At 40.8% G+C, this 22233-nt stretch overlaps 1 protein-coding gene across 2 annotated transcripts; it reads right to left on the reverse strand.

The window, feature by feature from the left end:
• Positions 1–479: 479 nt before the first annotated feature.
• On the reverse strand, positions 480–12926 carry LOC113442339 (carbohydrate sulfotransferase 9-like). Of its 2 annotated transcripts, none has more exons than XM_026709868.2 (3): positions 12772–12926; positions 5483–5623; positions 480–1878 (listed from the first exon to the last, which is right to left on the reverse strand). In XM_026709868.2, exons 2-3 carry the CDS (start codon positions 5574–5576, stop codon positions 1046–1048), a joined length of 927 nt encoding a protein of 308 aa, XP_026565653.1. In that variant the 5' UTR covers positions 5577–5623; positions 12772–12926; the 3' UTR covers positions 480–1045. The 2 variants fall into 2 exon arrangements, with proteins under 2 accessions (XP_026565653.1, XP_026565662.1); XM_026709877.2 differs by having other exon boundaries at positions 12767–12919.
• Positions 12927–22233: the final 9307 nt, after the last annotated feature.

Genomic DNA, 22233 nt, shown 5'->3' on the forward strand with positions numbered 1-22233 from the left:
ATGTTCAGAATGAGCATCATGTGACTGCAGTAACAGCCCAGCAATGCAACAGCAGCCAGTAGCATGGAAGCAGCCCAAACTTTCCCAAATTCAATTTCCATAAGTGTCATGGGTCCCTGGATTTTGGATACATTCTGAATGTGAGTCCATTTGAAGTACTTTGGTTCCAAAAGTGTTGTCCTATGATGCAAAGTTTAACCCAGCTAAAGATAATGAAAACTAGAGATTTAGTATTACATAGACTAGTACTAGAATAAATTCCTTCTCCTTGAATCTTCTGCTATGGCCTCCAAAATTGTCCCAGAAAGTTGGAGACTCTTTTGTGGAAGTTCAGAGGGACATGTGATGGATGAAAAGCGAGAAGAGAGATATATTTAATAGGATACTAATACTCTATTAATATCCTATTAATGCAATCATACCCAAATGCAAATTTATACAATGCATCTTCCATGCAAAGTCCACTCAACATACTAAGATGCATTTCAAGGTGAATTTATTTTTCAGAAGCACAACATTCATATACTAACACGTAAAAACAAAATATCAAATATATACAGAGACAGTATCTGGTGAAAGCTTGTTAAAGTATATAAGCAACATGTTTTTGCATGCTAGTCATATTCAATGTGCAAGTCATAAACTGGAAATAAATTTCCAGTGCTCAGTGTCAAGGTTCACGCAGCTGTTTAAATTGTGATCTGCTTGCTTGTTACCTAATGCAATGAATAGATTCAGACACTTCGATTTGCAGTAAAGCATAGTATGATGCATAAATAAATAGCAAAGTATGGTTTAGGTGTGCTAAAATAAGGCTAGTTATCAGTAAAATCAAATCTACAGAATAATGAAATAAAATATTTGATATCTAAATGAAGTCAGTGAAGGCACCAAGTGAACATTTTAAAGGAGGCAACTTAGAAACAGATAGCCACCTAAAGAAATGTATTTTTTTTAAATATATATCATCTTAAAAAGTGTTTTTTTTTCCTAGCAAGTTCTTGCCTTACTCCCAAAGTAGGTGTGCAGAAAATAGAGGTATGACTTAGCCTGAAAATGACATTTCCATTTCAACAGTAAAAGTGTAATTAAATAAAGAGAAATCTGACTGATAGAGTTTCATGAGTTTCTGCATTTGGTTCCAATCCAGTTTTTTTAGATATTGGATAGTGAGATTCTTGTTTGTCCTTTGTGTATAAAACTTACTGTCTGGGTAACGGACCATCTCTGTAGCTCCAATTCTGCTGAGAGTATGACTGACATCCTCCCCCAGCGTCTCATACTTCCCCAGAATGTCATAGGGAATATTGCAGGGATCACACAACTGGAACATTGGTTTCCAATGTACATCCAAATTCTCATGACTGCTCCTCAGAACATAGTTGACAAACTCTTGAAAAGTCACAGCACCTGTAAAATTGTTGTCCTTCCTAAACATGGCTTTAATCTCATTTGCCAGCGTGGTACCATAGTAAGGTTCATTGTGCAATAATTTGTCTCTGTAAGCAGAGACCAATCTTTCTAGAGGATGCCTGGTAAACATCACTTTTGTAAAGGAGTTCAAAAGTTTTGCTTGTTGTTTAGATGGATAAGAACTCAACCGCTTTAGAAGGTTTGTTTTATGAATCTCACCCTGGTTTACTTCAAAGGTATCCCTGCTCAGGTTCAGCGTGAGTAGCAAAACAATTTTCTTCCAATTAGTACAGCCTACTTTTGGCACCTCACAATAGATAAATTTGTAGTTCTCATTCACAAAGAGCTGTCTAGCCACACGTTCATCCAGCTTTCTTTTTGAATTTGTTAAATTCTTGCTCAGGCAGATGGAATCCAATATGGTTTGACGATCATTTTGCATTTTCAACCAATCTTCTTTATGATCTAGAAGAAAAAAAATCAAACTTCGTTGAGACTTTTTTTAAAAAGTAACAGCTTAAAAAAAATCAGATCTGCAATCCAGTATGACATGTTTGGATGGGAATTCAGTGGATTTTAGTTCAGCAATATTTTAATTATACCTGGTGAACAGTGTTATGGGAAGTAATTGCTATATGATTAATTAATTACTTTTTCCTCTGAGATAGAAATGAAATCATGGGGATGTTTCCAAGCATTCCAATTTGTGAGGGTTCTTTGCTTTTCTGGGATTGAACACACCTCAGTGAGGCAGATCTATACACAATGCTTTATTGCAGCACACACCGTCATCAACCAGAATGTCACTATGCGTTACCTGTACCCTTCTAGGCTGTACAAGTTGACATTGTTATGTAAATACATCTTTAATGCATAGCCCTTTATACTCAGTTCAAACAAATGTCTCAAAGTTAAGTGGTATACAACCTTTGCCTCCTTCTAAACGTACTTGGGCTAGTTGCAATGAGGTGCTGCCATAATGTGCTTACCTCTTTTCTAGTTGCTGCCAAGCACCAAACTCTGCTCTTAAGCATTGTTGCACTCCAGCTAAGCTCCCAATCCAAACTCCAGGCAAGAATCCCACCAGGATATGCCAGTTACTGTCGCTTCTGGTCTGGCAAATGATTGATAACCCACCTGCCTGCTATCAATCTCCAAACTTGGAGCTGCCAACCTCCAAACATTGTTTCTCCGCTTCCCATCTGCTTGCTGGGTTTTTATCTCCTCTTCTCTTACACCCCAAGAGGCACTCTTAGTGTTTATTTTTGTAAGCAAGGGCCTGGGTAGGGTGAGGCTGCTTACAAACATCTTCACATCCTTGAAAGTGCCAGGGTATGGATTAATTAGCCAGCCAGCTGGAAACCTAACATGGATGCTTCAAAGTAAACTTGTGAATGCATAAATGAATGCACACATCCATACACAAGTCCATCTCTTAAGATTTTGGCCTTTCGGGGGGTGGGGGGGTGGGATCACGAGCTGTGTTCGTTGTGCCTTGGGCAGTGGAGTGGGCAGTATTTCTGCCTGGCTGCAGGTGCTTTTCCCTAGTGTAAGCAGCAATCCCAGGTTCACTTCCTCATTTACTTACATGGCTCTTTCAGTTTCCTTCAAGCCTCCCCCATCTCCAACATATTGAATAGAAGGCTACAGATAGGAGTGGGATTCAAATTTTTTAACAACCGGGTCTGTGGGCATACTAGGTGGGCGTGGCCATATGACTGGGTGGGTGTGGCTTTTTTGCAGCATCCCTCCTTTTTTTTGCCTCCTGGGCCTCAAGGAAGCCTCCTGGGAAGACGTTTTTGCTCCCAGAAGGCTACCCTGGGGCACTGGAAGGCAAAAAATGGAGACGGGGAGGTGCGCAGCACCCACCCACCCCCGCCCCTGTGTGCCCCTTTTTGCCTCCTGGGCATCAGGGAAGCCCCCTGGGTGAAGCGGTAAGACAGCGAGGGGGATCCTGGCACAGCTCATCATCAGAACAGCCAATCGTCAGGAAGGGGAAAAAAGAAATACCTTAAGGAGTGACTGGGCGAGGGAGAACATTGTCAGCGATGTCAGGCATGCGCTTGATGTCACGCATGTGCGATAAGCACTGACTGGATAGGGAGGGGCGGGGCCAGCCAGGGGCACAATTTGCCGGTTCTCCGAACGGCGCAGAATCATAACAACCAGTTGTATAGAACTGGTCCGAAACAGTAGAATCCCACCCCTGGCTACTAGAGCTGTGACTTGGACTTAGTTCACATTTATTATCAATGACTTGAATGAGAGACCTGAAATGATTAATTTAAGGGTTTGAAGATGGCATGCAGATGGCATAAAGCCGGGGGAGGGGCAGTTAACACTTTGGATCAATGAGATAAATTTCATTAGATAGCCTGGAGCACTAAGTTCCAGTGAACAAGATAAAAGCGAACAGGAGGAAAAGTAAAATTCTGCATCTGGGTAGGAAACTACACTCCCCCTCCATGTGTTTTTGGTTTTAAAGTTTGATTTTAATTTTTTATGTTTTAACTTAGATGTAACTGTAAGCCACATGGAGTGACCCTATGGTAACTCTGGATGCAGTAGAATTTTGACTAAACGTAAGCAAGAATGGCATCCTTATATATTCCAAGTCATATAACAAAGTCACCTCAAAGACTTAGACTACAGTTTTTAAGGGGAAAATAGTTGATATCAAGATAGTAACCAGAAGCTACTACAATGTTTATAAATAATTTAATGAAATCACTGATTGGGTACATTGGGAGGGAATCTAGAATTTAATATTGTTTTTCTTACTATTTATAATGGTTTTCTTTTCTTTTTTTTTTCCTTGAAATTATTTTTTGAAATAATATGATTGATTTGATATGTTTAAGTGATCATTGAAATAATGATTTTTAAATGTTACAACAATTATAATCTGTTTAGTTATTGAGATTTCATTTCCCTTTTACTGTGCCTTTTTATCATTTTCTTCTTTTCCTTTGCCTAGTCATTGATTTTATTCTTTAACATTTATTTTAAAAAGAAGCTGTGAAAATTTAACGGCATATGTACGTTTCTGTGAGAACAGATTTCATGTTTAGAAAAGGATGGTAAGCCTATGGGTCTTTGCAAATTTAGAGAGGTTCATGGCTGCTAACAATTCTGTTTGTGATTATGTCTGTAGAGTAAGTGCTTGTTTAGTTTTTGTGTAATTTGCTATTCAAAACCGCATGAAGAGGAACAGAATTCATAGTACATTCTGTAATCGTATAATCTATCAACCCACATTTTCCAGAACTACAAGAAACAATACAACTTATTCTTTCTGAATGTATTTGACATTGATTTCAACTCATATTTCCCACCCTTCTCTTTCATTCTTAGTCTTATTTCCTTATTCTGCCTGTCAGTGTAATATTTATACAGTTCCACTCCTCTATCATACTTACCTACTTTTTAATATCTACTTTACTGGAAAATAAACATGATTGGGTCGGAATATAAGGATTCATGAACTGGAATAGGCATGGCAACAAGTCAACCAATCGGGACTGTTAGGTGCTTGAGACACAGGATTTGTTGTATGAGCCATGCGAGATAGAGCAGTGGTGGGATTCAAAAAAATTACTACCAGTTCTGTGGACGTGGCTTGGTGGGCGTGACAGGGGAAGGATGCTGTAAAATCTCCAGACAGAGGTGGTATTTGCTGGTTCTCCGAACTACTCAAAATTTCCGCTACCAGTTCTCCAGAAGTGGTCAGAACCTGCTGAATACCACCTCTGACTTGGAGCTTGAGTGTGGCTTAGCTTAATTAACTGTTCTGTGTATAAATGAGTTCATTTTGCCTTTGCTTGAGAGTTCTAGTGCTTCTTCTTGTACTTGCTACTTCTTCTCTCTATCACACTGCAAGAGCTGTAAAGATATTCTATACATGCATCTTGTTTGATATTATTGTATATAAAGAGGTTTCTGCTATATAATGAATCTTGCTGAATTATTTCTTCCTGTGGTGGCTGGATTGCTACAAACTCCAAGAGATTGACTGACTGCACCCCACCCACATACTGGAATTCTGTTAATTCATCATCCATTGTCTTACCTGTCTTTTCTGTGTGCCATTGAATAGAAAAAAATAATCCCAGCAGTGCGCAAAGCAGGAGGAAAATGAACAACTTTTCAAGCAGGTGAGTCATTATGGTTTCTTAACAGGCCAAATGTTGTAACCTTTTTAGGTTAGATTCTAAACAACCAGAAATATAATAGGCATGTTGTAAAAAGGACTTCAAAAATGTAACATCACACAAGATGAACTTTGCAATTTGTCAAAGGAGATTTTCATTGTTTTACATAGAAACATACTGTATATGTATATTAAGAGCTGTGGTGGCACAGTGGTTAGAATGCAGTACTGCAGGCTACTTCTGCTGATTACCGGCTGCCAGAAGTTTGGCAGTTTGAGTCTCACCGGCTCAAGGTTGATTCAGCCTTCCATCCTTCTGAGGTGGGTAAAATGATGACCCAAATTGTTGGGGGCAATATGTTGACTCTGTAAACTGCTTAGGACTATTAAAGCACCGTGAAGCGGTATATAAGTCCAAGTGCTATTGCTATTGCTATATACACATAAACAATATTTGATATGATAAAGCAACATTAGGGAGCACAACCCTTGGGCTTCTACCCTTGACCTCTCAGTGCAATATCTCAGGCAGCACTCCAAAAAATAAGCCACTCTAAGGCTTTTCTGCTTTTCTGCAGGGACACAGACTCTCCTTTGGATTCAGAGCTAGAAGAAACAAGAAAAATGAAATCTGGATCAGAGCATCGCATCTCAATAATATAAGCAAAGTGATTCCCATCAACCACGAGTTAATTCCATCAGTTGAGGATCCTGTCACTTTGATTCAGCACAGGATCCATCTGCTAAATCAGGTTCTCTCCTCCTTCCAGCATGAAAATCAGAAACCTGTAGTCATACCTGTTGTATATGTAAAACTATCATACTTCCTATAGCTAAAAGCTCTAATGTGGGCCAAAAATGGCAGACAACCTATTTACTTTGCATGATAAATCTCTGAAAAGTGATAGAGGGAATATGGATTTTAATACACAAATACTCCCTTGATTCCATCTATCTCCTATGTGACCTCTGGGCAAAGCATAAACTATGTCATCACTTTGCTTCCTCTATGGAATTTTACAGGGAATCCAGACAACACAGTTTGCCATTTAAGCCCAACTGGCGTTTTCTTGCTTTCTGTTTTTGTTTGTTTTTTACAGGGAAATCCATCAGGGAGACAAAGAATGGCATTCTAAGAAGCTTCCATTCTTGAAACAACCACTAGTTTCAGCAGGTTTTGTTTGCTCAGGCAATATCTGATATTTCACAAAATTTCAGGGAGATAGCAAGAGGACCTGGCCTGTTTTCTTTTTGAAGGAGAGAGCTTTGAAAGGCTTCTGGTAGCATGAAGACCAAAGAAGGAGGACCTTTTGAATTTAACCTAAGCTCTTCATTCATTTGAATTGGAATTATGACCATTTAAACTTTCCCCTCAGTTCCTGTCAGGTCTGCATACTCTTCCAAGTTTCGGAAATTTCTTTATTTCTAAAAGTGATATCTTTTGTGTTCAATGTTTCATTTGGGAGAAATAAACCAGTTGCTAAATTCATGTAGTTTTGCATGCTTAGAATGGGTAGATATGAGTTTATGCCATTTTAGTATGGATTTGACCTATTTACAGATTTTTTTTGAGGGTCCCTCATCTTCTAGAGCAAGCCAGGAAATCTGCCAACCAAGAAACCACATAAATGAGCCTTCGTATCAGCAAAGAAAACAACAGCTCCTGGCTGTAGCACTTCCAAATGTGTCAAAGAATACTTGCTGTAGAAGATTACTACTAGCAGCCATTAGGAATGCTTGTAGTACCAGAAGGCAATAGGATTTAGGTGTGGCTCCTTGCCAAGGAAAGACATCCACCAGGAGCTGATGAGCTGATCTTTTAGTCCGGGTTTTCTCCAGCCAGAATTCTGGGAGTTGAAGTCCACAAGTCTTAAAAGTTGCCAAGTTTGGAGACCTCTGTTTTAGTGTATAAAGATTGTAGGTGTCTTTCTTGATTTTTTTTCTTAAAGACATTTCACTTCTCATCCAACAAACTTCTTCAATTCTAACTGGTGAGAAAAGAAAGCATTTATAATCTTGGTACTCAGCCAGTCATCAACACCCTGTGGTCATTGAAGCCACCTGTGGGTTAATGTTAGCGTAATGTGGGGCCTCCTATTTACAGTACGGTCTCTCAGCAGCCCTATAAAGATTCCACATTCATTTCCACTCTCGTTCAGGTGACTACAAACACACAGATTAACCCGCAATGGCCGAACATTTTTCTTGAAACAATTTACTCCAGTGATGTGACCTAGTTTGGGTAATGAAACTTCTGCAAGAAAACAAGCAAGCTCAGAGACAACCAAGGACCTCTCTTAAAACATCTTCAAGAAAAATCAAGAAAGTCCAGTTGCAGTTTGAAAAAAACATCTTTTGGGACTATAAAGATTGTACTTTGTCAAAAATTTCATTTTAGCCAAACCATAATGATTATCCTAATCTACACATGTTACTGAAGGAGAAGTATCATTTAAGCTATTCCTCCAAACTTGAAGCATCAGTTTGATGAAAACATTTTCAATCTTTTTTGTTCTAGAAAAACGATTTGGATTAGAAAAAATATTGATTTATAAAATTATTTGTTTGGATATAGTTTCAGTTTGGATCAATATTTAAGTTTCCTCCTATTATAAAATTATTCGTGTTATTTATTATTTTTACTGTTCATAAATTTTATTTATGTAATAATTTTTATTACACTTTTTAAATATAAAATACAAATGAAAATAAAGACAATGGGGAAAAGAGGTAAAGAAAAAAAGAAGGGGAAAAATGAGGGAAATTGAAAGAAAAAAAAGGCAGTGATTCCCAACTTTTTCCAGTGTAGTAAATTCCATAGTAGTAGTATAATCTCATCTTATTCTTTATATAAGAACAGTAGATATTAACCACATACAGTAAAAACAACCGCTTTAATTGGAATGAAGTCATCTCTCAAGCTTTTGACAGAACATCAATTAAAGGGATAAAATCTTCCCAAGGCAAATTACTGAAAGTTTTCTTTGAATTGATGGACAATTTTCTGTTGCTTGACTCTTGGAGGCAGAAAAATGGACTGGCTAGAGGACTTTTATTCAGAATGACATAAATCATTTTCAAGAAAGATATGAAATGGATATATGAAAGTTTAGCTAACAAATTGTCAAAGGTGGAAATTTTAGCCTAAAATCTTTTCTGATCATAGTCCAGTTTCAATACTTAAAAAAGGGATTTTACATTATAGATGGAGATTGAATGAAACTATTTTAGAGGGAGGAAATGGACTGTAAAGAGAAACTAAAATATCTTAATAGTAATTTGGGTAAAGATATGGACTTAATGATTGGGAAGTGAGTAAAGCTGTGATGAAAGGCTACTTCCTTCAATATAGCCATTTGGAAAAGAAATCTCAAGACAATATGAAAAGGATATTCAATGAACTTAAAAAGAAAGAAACTGAGTTACAGAAGGCACCAACAGAGTCTAAAATTTTACATCAAATTAAGTTACTATGCCAGCATTATCTATGTTGACTGCCCAGGAAATAGAAATAAAACTGAATAATATGAAAGAAAGACAAACTAGAGTTCACAAATAAACAAGAAAGATGGCTACATATAAATTGAGAAAAGATAATGATTGGAAAAATTGGGAGAGTGACACAAGTTTAACTGATAACAACTCCATTACAAAGTCATTTGATAATTTCTACTATTCATAAACATTTGTAAATAATTAATCTGATACTGATTACCATATATAGATGCTAGAGATTTGTTTTTATGTTTTATGATCAAATTTCTGTTCTATAAATGTACATCTGCTTCCATAATATTTTAGGATCATTTGAATCTTTGAGAATAATAGCTATTCCTCTTGATTGGTTTGATCCTTGTGCCAAAAAACTGCTTATTAAAATACCTATCAACTAATTGATTTGTTCCTGTAGAATAATCATGTAATGCCAGCGAAACATGGACGCTAACTTCACAATTGATAAAAAAGCTATGAATGTCCAATCTCTTTCAAGAAGAGATTGGACTGCCATTTGTCAGAAATGGTGTAGGGTCTCCCGCTTGGGCGGGGGGTTGGACTAGATGACCTACAAGGTCCCTTCCAACTGTTGAAAGGTGTCAAAATGCCTTTCTTTTGAGGATTTGATTTTCCTGCTGGGAGAGCTCCAGCGCAAGGATATGGACAACTGCTTGAAAGCTGGATCTTTTTATTTTTCAGGAAGGCAGAGAACAGCGAGAAGTCTGCGTTCCTGGGCTAGCTGGCTTCTTATGGTAAGTCCCTGGTTTTTATACCCTTTTCTCCCTTTGTGAGTTGATTTCGTGTGAATGTTTGTATTTGTGCTTAATGTTTCAAATCCTGTTTGAGTTTGTCTTTATTCCCGCCGGAGGGCAAACTCCATGGTGGTTAGATTGTCTTATTGGGTTTTTTCCTAATCTCTTTTAGCTTTATAAGGGTTTTTTTTCATATTTGTTTTGTGGCAATCTCCTGTGTGTCTCTTTTGTAATTTATATTTCTTTGTGTCTTTTGTCTGTTTGTTTTACTTATTTGGTATGTCCTGTATTTGTAAGGGTTTCCTTTTCTTATTTGTCTAGTTTTCTTAATTACTTAGGCTTTTGTCTATAGGGATTGTTTAATACCTTTTATTTGATTCCTTTTCCTATGTAAGTTTGTTTTATGGCTGGCCTGATGTTCCCCTTGGGCTTTTCCTGTTTGAGTGACACTACTGTCTTCGTGAAGTTCCCTTTCCACACAACTCTGATTATCTGTATCTGTATCTGAATGTCACAAAGAGCCATGAAAAGATACACGCTCAGCATCACAAGACAAGATAGGAAGACCTGCATATGGATTAGAAAACAAACGAAAATACACAATGCAATCAAAAGTGTTCTGTCGTGGGAAAAGACCTGACTCGAGACCAGTGTGACTTCAGCTCTTTATTTGCTCTAAGTAACTTCAACAAAACCGGAGCCGCGGCAGACTCTTTTATAGCGGCTGCTCGTGGTTCACGGCCAATGACAGCTCCTTAAAATTCCCGCCGTCAGATGGACCAATTAAAAGACAGGATTACAAGTATTCAAGACGGACCAATCCAAGGCAGTATTTAGGACCAATCAAAAGGTAGCATTGACGAACCAATCACAATGCGGTATTTCAAGTATGCAGATATATAACAAAAAGAGTAAGATTTGAAATGGAAATGGGCTGGTTACATAGGACGAAGAAATGATGGCAGGTGGTCTAAATCATGTACTTCTAGTATTTCTACATTACTGAAATGGGTATCTTTGAGTATATATAAAATGTAAGCGTTACAGCTGCTATTATTCTGCAGATCCAACTTTCCGATATGGTCAGCACATGAAATATATGCACAAGAGTAAGTGCAACAGAAGCAAGATGTGACAATTATAACCTAATCTACAAAATCTATCTTAGTAAGAAAAATAGCATGATGGAAAAGGAGATAATATTACATAGCACTACTCCAAGTTTGGATTCTGCCAAGGTAAATAGAGCAGAACTTACACATTGTGCAAAGACATTCATTTATGATTTATTAAATAAAGCACAATTGGCTATACTTGTACAGTGAGCCAGTGTGGTACAAGGGTTAGAGTACTGAACTCATAAAGGGAACACCCAGTCTACCATCAGCCCTGGAATGTCACTGAGTCACTTTGGGCCAGTTATTTTCCACCAGTGTAACCCATCTCACAAAATATCCAAGTCTGTAGTAGGAAGCCTAGCAAAACAGGAGAAACAGAAGCAACCAAACAATGGGATAGGAGTTTGGTTATTGGTTGTCATAAAGGTAGAACAGTCCAGGTTACAAATAGCTTGGAAGGAAAAAATGGAGAATGTTTAAAGAGATTCTGCATTAATGAACTCATAAATTACTTTTTTTAAGTCAAGTTATTTTTTTATTTATATATAAGTATTTTGAATACAGTGGGGATATCATTTTACAAAAAGGATAGAAAAAGAAAAAAGATAACACATATACTGATAGCAACAATAATAATATAACAAAATAATTCTAACCATATTTATAATCACATTTGCTTATTTATATTCCTATTCAATATGTTGGCATACATATAATTATGAACAATATTCATATTTTACTTAAACATAAGAATATTCTTTCTTCATCTAATTTCTATCTTTTATCTCTAACTATTGATAAAACCTATTCCACATTAAATAGTATTCTGTGTCTCCTTTATCTTTTATTTTCAATGTCAATCTATCTATCTCTGCACAGCCCAATATTTTCTGGATTATATTTCCATCTGGTTGAGTGTTCTCATTTTTCCAATATTGTGCAAATACAATTCTTGCTGCTGTCAATATATGTAACATTAATTATATAGTCCCTTTGTCATAATTTTATGGTATTATACCTAACAAAAATATTTTTAGTTTCAAATCTATGTGTTGCTTAATCATCTTCTTCAGCGTGAATGACTTACTAATGAGCTCATGAATGAGAGCTGAGTTCTCTAGCCTGATGTCAAGCTCTCATAAAAGAGCAAAACAAAGGAAGCAGATGTCAGTAAAGTGTTTTAATCCAAAGAGATTATCTTCAATATCTTATTCCCAGGTTTCTTGTAATCTGGATTGAAATTCTGCTTATGATATAAGCTATTTCTTGGCAGCTTATTTCATAAATGTAGCTTAATTGCTTTTGTCTATCGTTACTCCTATTGCTTCTGTTACTCCCAACTTCCACCAAATTTCTCATATAAATTACACTGGAGGAAAATTGAAGGAGGAGATTCTAGGTAGGTCACCTCGAGCTCCTAAAAGAAAGGGAAGATACAAATCTAACCAAAAATGAGTCAGTACGGTAAAATAAAAAGTGGCCGGATTCATATAAGAAGAAGATAAGCAAAACAAAACAAAACAACACCAAAACCATTGCCTCATTAGGGATCACTAGAAGGTGGTTACTGTTCCTTCCAAGCGTCTAATTCTCTCTCCTAAAGACAGGCTTATGAATCTTCTTCCTCAGATAGGGAAATAGCACATCATGTCCTGCAAGGGCCTGAGAGTAACTTCCTTCCAAAACAATCTGCATCATTAAAATTATCTTCCACTAATTAACACCCACAAAACATCCTTTGACCTATCTGGATCATTAAGAAATATTAACATTTTGGGACCAAATCCCAATGAGCAATCAAATTTTACATTGAGGCAAGCCCATGATAATAATACTACCTTACTTGGACAGCAGCTTCACAATTACCAAACTGTCTTCTTCTACTTCTTCCGCTTTAACTGAATCATTCTCTAGTTCAGTGTCTCCTTCTGGTATAATATATGTTGGGAAAATTTCTTCCTCTCCCTTGTAATATTTCTATTACAACTGGAATACCTGGGTGTGTCCAAATGTACTATACATAAAAAGGAGGAGCTACAACAGCTAAACCTTCTGCACATTAGACCAGCTATCCTGTGGCTGCATAAAGGTTTTCCGAAAGATACATGTTCATTGGCACCCGTATTGCTTAATTCACTCAGCAATCTTATTCTTCTTGCAGGTTCTGTGCATTTTTGTGACTACGTACGCACACGCTTGCATACCTCAAACATTGTTGGGGATAAGCAACATTAGACATAAAGGAGAAAAGAAGCAATGAATAATAAACCAAAGGAACTAAAACAGAAGGTAAGGAAAAGAGAGGAAAATATAACTAACATCAACATCATCCACTTTAAAGGAAGTCTTAACTGCTTCAATTCTTGACAACAGGAATTTCAACATTGATAGTTTCCAGATTTGGGTATTCATGATTATCTGTTGGAAAGCAATAGAACCTGGAGTTTTTTTTTCAGATTTATTTCTTGCTTCTTGAGAAAAGGACCGAGCAGTAGTCCAAAAGTAGATTTGTTTAACATTTTTTGTACTGCGTTGCAAAAAAAAGGGGGGAGATTTGTTAGATCTGGGAGGATGGTTCAAGAACGGAGGCAAGACTCAGATAGCAACAACAGCTCTTTATTAGTGACTTCAGATCTGAGCAACTAATCCCAGCCGCAGCAGCCCCTTATATAGGGCTGGCTGCGGCTAGGCAGCCAATGAAGGTGATTTGAGTTTGCCGCTCTTGGCAGGGCCAATCGCGGCAGCCCGTTTACTGGCCAATTGCATCAGTCTATGGCGACCAATCACGATAAACTATCAGCGGGCCAATCAGGTTTGCAGGCTTTCGAGCCTGCTAGTCTGGAACACCCCTCCCCTCTCGGTTCCGTTTAAGGGGTGGAGTAATATAGTGTCACAGGTAGGCAGGACTTCGCACCTGTCTACCTGACTTACGCAATTCCAATTGTCCCTGTTCAAATTCGGGTTCAGATGGACTGCTTGCTGGATCAAGCAGGAACAGTGAACCGGTGCCATTGTCAGGGCTCTCGTCTGGTGCCCCCGGGGTGATAGAGTCCTCAGCTTCGTTGCTACTGCCATGGCTCCCCGGGCTCGTTGAACCTGCCTGGCTGCTGTTTCTTGGCGAAGCGTTCGTCTGTCCAGGCTCAGCTGCAGCTGGTGAGTGTTGCAAACTATGGTGTGGTGATCTCGGTGTTAGTTCAGAATAAACAGGTGTTGGTTCTAATTCTGAGTTCACGGCTTCCCCTCCCCCCCTGGTGTCAAAGTTAGGGTCAGGGGTGGAAGTTGTGGTTAGTCCGGAGCGCAGCTGGTCAATATGGCGTTTCCATGCTCTGCCATCATTGGTGAGTAGACGGTAGGAGCGGGGACCCGTAACTTGAGTTACTTGAGCAGGAATCCAGAGGGGATCCCCAGAAAAATTTTTTGTGAATACAAGGTCTCCTACCTTAAAGGCACGGTGCTTGCTGCTGGAACCCAGGGGCTTTTCCGGGGTGTAGGCAGGGTGCAAACAGTCTAGAGGCGATCTGAGTTTCCTGGCCATCAGGAGTTCAGCTGGGCTCTTGTTGGTCGTGCTGTTTGGTGTGATGTGTTGCAGGAGCAGCATTCTAGTGACTTTGTCGTGGATGTTACCTTGCTCCATTTTCTGCAGGGTTTTCTTTGTAAACTGAACCATTCGTTCGCCGCCTACCATTCGCCGCAGGATGAGCCGGCGATGTGAGTGCGTGTTGGATGTCCCGTTCCGCTAAATACTGTTCAAAGGCTAAGGCAGTAAATTGGGGCCCATTGTCAGAGACCAGGACATCTGGTAAACCGTGTGTGGCGAAGAGTCTGTTCATTTTTTTGTTGACTGCCTCAGTAGTGGTTGCTTTCATTTTATTGACCTCAAGCCAGTTAGAATACGCATCTACAGTTATTAAGAAAGTGTGGCCTCTCGTAGGTCCTGCAAAGTCAATATGAATGCGAGACCAGGGACCCCTGGGTGTTTCCCATTCTGCTGGTGGAGCTTTTGGTGGGGCTGAGTGGTTTTCCTGGCATCTGTTACAAGAGGCGACCCAGGTTTCGATTTGTTTGTCCATACCTGGCCACCAGGCGTAACTTCTTGCCAGCGCTTTCATATGCACGATGCCCGGGTGTCCATCGTGTAGCATTTGCAAGACCCCTTTTTGTAACCTAGTTGGTAGAACAACTCGGTCTCCCCACAAGATGCACCCTCTTTGTGAAAAAAGTTCTGTTTCTCTGTTTTTAAATGGCTTAAATATTTCCTTAGGGTCATAATCTGGCCATCCCCTCTCCACCCAGCCAAGAACTCGTGCCAAACAAGAGTCTTTTTTGGTTTCAAAGGCGATGTCTTGGGCCGTTAGTGGAGGCGAGGGCATTGTCTCTATTTGAAGTACTGGGAGCGTGGGAGCTGGGTCTTCCTGTGGCTCAGGTAGTGGCGAGCGGCTCAAGGCATCTGCGTGAGGAATAGATTTCCCTGGGCGATACTTTAATTGATAGTCGTAGGCAGCGAGAAATTCTGACCATCGCGTCATTCTAGGGGAGAGAATGTGTGGAGTAGGTTTGTCGCTCACCAGAATTCCAAGTAGTGGCTTATGATCCGTTATAATAGAAAATGGTCTCCCATAAACATATTCATGAAATCTTTTAATTGCAGAGACAATAGCAAGGGCTTCCTTATCTAAATGGCTATAGTTTCTTTCTGTTTTTGATAGAGTTCTTGAAAAAAATGCAATTGGTGCCTCTGAGCCGTTTGGTAGGACGTGGCTCAGGATGGCCCCCACCCCAAATGGTGAGGCATCACACGTGACAGTCAAAGGTAGTATCTCGTTATACTGAATTAGTACTGCATTAGAGGTAAGGAGGTCTTGCTGGAAGGTGTGTTCCTCCCGACGTCCCCAAATCCAGGATGCCCTTTTATCGAGTAGTCTATGAAGGGGCTCATAGTCGCCTTCTGGGGTAGGAAGATGTTATAAAAGTTAATAAGTCCCAGGAAGGCTTGGAGGTCAGTTTTGTTTTTGGGTCTTGGGGCATTTTTGATAGCTGCCAATTTCTTTTCTGTGGGGTGGATTCCTTGCTTGTCAAGGAGGTAGCCAAGAAACTCCACCCTTTCTGTGCAAAGCTGGCATTTTTCTTTCTTAACTTTGAGGCCAGCATCTTTGAACCTTTGTAGGACTGTTCTGAGGTGTTTCTCTAATTGACTTTTTGTAGGTGCTGCTATTAATACGTCATCAAAATAGGGCACGACCCCTTTTATACCTTGTAATAGTCTCTCCATCAGGCTTTGAAAAATGCCTGGGGCTACGCTTACACCAAACTGGAGCCTGTTGCATTTGAATGCACCACGATGTGTGACTATAGTTTGGGCTTCTGCAGTCCCGGGATCAACTGGTAGCTGTTGATACGCTTGCACTAGATCTAATTTTGCGAATATTTTGCCACCCCCAAGTGAATGCAGGAGATGTTGAACAACTGGTACTGGGTAGGCGCTCTGCTGTAGCGCATGATTGGGGGTGGCCTTGTAGTCACCGCAGATTCTTATGGACCCGTCAGGCTTTATGGGGGTGACAATTGGTGTCTCCCATCGGGCGTGGTCAATGGGTTCTAACACGCCTTGTGCAATTAATTTGTCCAGTTGCTCGTCAATTTTGGATTTGAGAGCAAAGGGAACTCGGCGTGGCTTTAGGCGAATGGGTGCAATGTCGGGGTGAAGATTAAATGAAATAGGGGACCCCTTGTACTTGCCTAGGCTTTCGTTGAACACTTCTTGGAAATCATGGACGAGAGCCGCCTCCCAGTCATTGTCTTCAGTATGATGGATGCCAGCCATTCCGATTCCTAATGGCGCGAACCACTGAAGGCCCAATAGACTTGGCCGGTCTCTGTCTACAATGGTGAGTGGTAGAATTGCATTATGTCCCTTGAAAGAGACCTGGAAATGGCGTGTACCTGCGACTGGAATCCGGTTGCCTTGATAGTCTTTTAGTATGAGTCTCTGACTGCTGAGGTCTTGGCATCGGATGTTGGGAATTAGCTGCTTGAGTGTTCTCCAGGATACCATGGATAGTGATGACCCAGAGTCGACTTCCATGATGCACGGTTTGTTCTCAATGGTGACCTTTACTTGGATTTTTTTAGCGTCAAGTGATGAAGCCTGGCCGATGGTGATGGTTTGATGAGCCTCCTCTCGTCTGGGTGTGCCGTTAAACCTTTGGGGTCTGCTGTACTGGTTCCACTGGTTGCTAGGGCGGTCCCTCTGTGTGGTGGAGTTGCCATCATTCCTCTTTGGGCTGCTCCCTCTCCGTCTGGGGCTGGAATTTCTCTTGTTTCTGCATACCTTCGCGATGTGCCCTTGTTTCTCACAAAAACGACACATGGCATCTAAAAATCTGCATTCGGATCGGGGGTGGTTTCCCCCGCATCCGGTGCATTGGTAGTTGGATTTATGACCCCGCTGGTCCTGTTGCTCACGTTCTGACCGGAGCCTGTGGACTTCTTCTTCCTCGCTGTCTGAGGATGACTCGACATCTTCATGATGGGTGGTCGATGTGTATTTGTCTGAAGGTTTCCCAGCATCGTTGGTGGGTTGGCGGTTGGTTCTGCTGGTTCGACGCATTCGTGCTGCTGATTTACGAGTGGCTTCAGCTGCGGTGGCGTCTGCTATGGCATCTGCAAGCGAGATGTCTCCCTTGGCCATGATCTTGCTCTGGACGGTTGGGTCTCTGAGGCCAAGGACGATGCGGTCTCTCATGGCTTCTTCGAGGTTGGCAAAGCCACATAAACCGCCCAGGTTCCCCAGGTCTGGCACAAAATCCCCAATGCTCTCACCTTCACGCTGGTCCCTCTGGTAGAACTCGTGTCTGCAAATGAGAGTTGGCACGGCTGGGGCGTAATGGTTGCGCAGGATGGGAGCAAGGGTGTCCCAATCCATGGTTTTAACCTCAGCTGGCTTCGCTAAGGCTTTAGTCATCTTAAAAACGGCTGGCCCACAATGGGTTAGAAAAATGGCTCGTTTCTTGCTGGGCATGGCATCTTTGAGGTTGTTGGACTCCAGGAACATTTGAAATCTGTCCATATATGAGTCCCAGTCCTCGCTAGCTGGATCGAATGGGGCGGGTGGTATAGCTCTGCTGGCCATGTCGCCGTCGTTGCGCTCTGTCAGCCACGTGCTCCTTCAGCTAGTTCAAATCAATAGACTTTGTTGCCTCCGCATCCCATCCTCGTCGCCAGTGTTAGATCTGGGAGGATGGTTCAAGAACGGAGGCAAGACTCAGATAGCAACAACAGCTCTTTATTAGTGACTTCAGATCTGAGCAAGCTATCCCGGCCGCAGCAGCCCCTTATATAGGGCTGGCTGCGGCTAGGCAGCCAATGAAAGCGAATTGAGTTTGCCGCTCTTGGCAGGGCCAATCGCGGCAGCCCGTTTACTGGCCAATCACATCAGCCTATGGTGACCAATCATGATCGGCTATCAGTGGGCCAATCAGGTTTGCAGACTTTCGAGCCTGCTAGTCCGGAACAAGATTCATCTTAAACTACTTTCCTTTTCAAGTAATTCATCTATTTTTCAAAGTCATTTATGTGTAAGGAAGTATGTGAGAAAGCACCTTTCCTTCAGGTTTTTGAAAGACCTGTAAAAGTTACTGTTTCATACCAGAAACAAAGCAGTGACTAAATTTGGAAAAATAACAACAGGAAATATGAAATGTGCACATTTCAAGAGAATGTGACTTGGTGCCGTTTCATTTTGTTGTAGGCACTGTGGAAACTCGATAAGTTAATGATTCTGGATATCTGAATTTCCAGGAGATGTAGTGTTCTTCAGCCAATTTAAGTGCACATACATCCTAGAGCAGCTTTGAACACCCAGGATGGGCTTGCTATATTTAGCATTTCAGGGACAGTCCAATGGTCACAACATGTGAGGAAATCATACAAAGTCGGTGGGGATTCTACACATAGATAGGGCCAGTATTTTCCAGATTTTCAGGATCTGGATTTGGTGTCCTTCATTACAGTATTTATCTTTCCATTTCTGAACAGGGTTTACATTTATTTCAAGATTTAATTACTGGTTTTGCATGTGTTCTGCCTCAAAATGTCAGAAAATCAGCTGAACAAATTTTTAGCAATCTTGCCACTGAAATTGGCAAGGACTATCCTGGAATTTTCAGAAAAAGGATTTGGATGGCAAATGCAGCCCTAAGGCTACAGGTTGTACACCACAGTGCTTCCTTGGTATCTCTTGCACCAGTTTAATTAATACCGTGAACAGAATATTGAATGCACATCTTAATACCTTTAGTGTTTTGAGTATGGTTTTGATCCAAACACTAAGTAAACTCACTTTGTGAGGTGATGGGTAGTTTCTAAATATGATAAATATATAAGTTCATTTCTTAAAATATCTTCTTGTCTTTTTTTGTTTTTTTTGCTTGACTGCTCCTAACAATACTTTCCCCATATGTTTTAACCAGGGCACTGGTGTACCCTGTCCTTCATTCCTCATTTGGCACCTCCCAAATATACAGAGATGCCCCATCCGTTGAAAGCAGAAAAACAGGTGCCTGACACGCATGGTCATATGCAAATACCCTTACATGTGTGAACTTCCATACACAGAAGAAAATAATAGACAGCTGCTGAAGATGGGGATGGGATTTCAACCTCCATGCCATGTGAAAGCTCCAGAGATCAAGGCCTTTGTGACATCCATGAATCTTTCTCCAGTAACAAAGTGATGCACTGCTCCTTATATTTTCAGTTTCCAGCAAGTGCTCAACCCTAACTGAAATTTCAGTTAAAAACAAAAGAAAAAAATGCAAGGGGGAAGCATCGTCAAGACTAGTGCCAGCTTCTCAATATCATGCTTGATAGCTTAGATCAGGGGTGTCCAACCTTGGCAACTTTAAGACTTGTGGACTTCAACTCCCAGAATTCCTCAGCCAGCTTTTGCTGGCTGAGGAATTCTGGGAGTTGAAGTCCACAAGTCTTAAAGTTGCCAAGGTTGGACACCCCTGGCTTAGATGGTCTGTTTGGCTCCATTGGCTTGAGGATGGAAGAGATAAGGTGGGGGAAACTGGGTTGGCTAGAAAGAAGAGGCGGGCAAAGCTATTAGGACGGTGGGCAGCAGGGGTGGGATTCAAATTTTTTAACAACTGGTTCTGTGGGCATGGCTAAGTTGGTGGGCGTGGCTTGGTGGTCATGTGACTGGGTGTACATGGCTTGGTGGTCATATTATTGGCTGGGCGTGGCCAATATCACTCACATCGAGGCATGCATCTCCTCGCCTGGCCTCTCATGTCTGTGGGGATGCTGCAACAGTTGTAAGTGTGAAAAATGGTCATAAGTCACTTTTTTCAGTGCTATTGTAACTTTGAATGGTCACTCCACACAAGCAAAGTACCAGCAAAGGAGGGGGGAAAAACTCCGGAGAAGTTCCTGAGACAGGAAGTCTAGTCCTTCCAAGAATGTAATAAGGGTCAATGGAGAGGCAGTTTCTGTAAGCAACGCCAGAATGTTTTCTTCCTGCCTTCCTTACAGGATTAGGCCAGTAATTTCTTCTAACAACTGGTTCTCCAAACTGCTTAGAATGTTAACATCCGGTTCTAGCGAATAGGTGAGAACTGGTAGAATCCCACCCCTGGTGGGCAGAAGATGATATGGTGGGTCACTGGAGGTAGGTTGCCCTCAGAACAGGAGATCTCAGTATTTATTACTGATTTCAACTTCCAGCCACCTGTGCATTGCCCCAAGTCCTGGGGTATCGGAGATCCTGGTTTTCAGCTTAATACTCTAATCACCACTTAGAACAGGAGTGTCAAACTCAAAGCCTATAGGCTGAATCCAGCCCACAGGGTGCTTAGATCTGGCCCCCAGGGCCACCCTGGAAACAGTGAAGGACCAGCCTGCAGTGCCTCCACCAGTGAAAACAGAGCTCGGGAGGGCAGATAGTTCCAGGAAGCCATCACAGCCAAAAACGGAACTTGGCAGCCCATTTTCCCTGGTAGAGTGCTCAGGCCACCACAGGCACTCCCAACATGAGTGACATCAAGCTGGCCACATCCACCCTGGTCATGCTCACCTGGGTTTCTTAAGACTGAAGATTTGGCTGTTCCTACAAAAACTTGTGCCAGGTGGTTAAGCAAGTTCTGCTGGCAATGCTGTTTTTATGAGTTGGCTTTATGAGTTCAGTGTATTGCTTCGGTCCTTGGCATTATGGGTTACATGGCTAAGTATCATTTTAATCCTATATGTTTCCTAGAATCACTATTGTGAGATGTACAATCTTAAAACAAAAAATATACATTAACACAGTAGAGTCCTACTCTGCAACATAAACACTCAGTCCAGTGCAGTTCCAAATAGATTAGCAGAAAATTGTCTTATCTTTCTTTTTAAAGTAATTTATGACAATAAATTACAAAACCAGCTGTGAAGATACAGAAAGCAGAAAATGGCATTCCCCTCTACTTCAAAGGAAGAAGCTGTGAAGCCAGTTGAGCAACAAGGCACCAGAATTATTCTTGATTCAAAAGAGGAACTAAAGGAACTGAAATCCAGTTAGGTCAAGGTCATTTCAAAAGTTCTTGCTCATGATTTTCAATCTTGAAGAATGACTGAATTATTGTAGACTAAAAGGGCAGTGGGTGAGATGAAGCAGAGACTCAACTAGGTAGATCAGATAAAGGGAAGTTAGTTATCTGTTCACTTGAAAAATGAATGCTTCATCTTGAAATTTCTGATAAACAATGTTCTAGGTCTAGGACAGATTGGCAAACTTAGGGTGTAAGCAGCCATGATTCAGGAGAAGATCCCAACTTAATCCCCCCCGCCCCCTTTACCTATTGGGACACTTAAGTCTGGGCTCATCCAGTAATACGTCTCCAGAATTATCAAACTAATATTTTGGACAGGTCTAGGATATCTCACCAAAGCCAAGTTAAATTGAATTGTTGAATTGTTCTGAGGTGAGCTGTCCCATGGTGAAGATTCTGGTTCTGGGCAGCCTGAAAAGGTTAGTGTTCAAAATTAAAATTAATTTGGCTAACGTTTATGAGGCAAGGCACAAAGAAAGGTGGAGAGTGTAAACTTTGACAAAAGAAGATAGGTCTGCGGTAGGTATGTTTGCAAAGTTGAGGTGGATGAGGAGGATTAGATCTAAGAAAGGAAAGGTAAGTTTCAAGCACCTTTGCTTGTGGCAGCAATAAAAAGGAATTAGAAAATGCTGACTGACTAAATCTCCATTGATGGCAAAGAATGCAAGTGGTTCAGGAAGGAAGGTGGGGGAAATTGCAACAATTCTTGTTTTTCT

This window comes from Pseudonaja textilis, chromosome 1 (genome assembly GCF_049901715.1).
Source record: "Pseudonaja textilis isolate UNSWEBS1 chromosome 1, rPseTex1.2, whole genome shotgun sequence".
In the NCBI taxonomy this organism is placed as follows: Eukaryota; Metazoa; Chordata; class Lepidosauria; order Squamata; family Elapidae; genus Pseudonaja; species Pseudonaja textilis.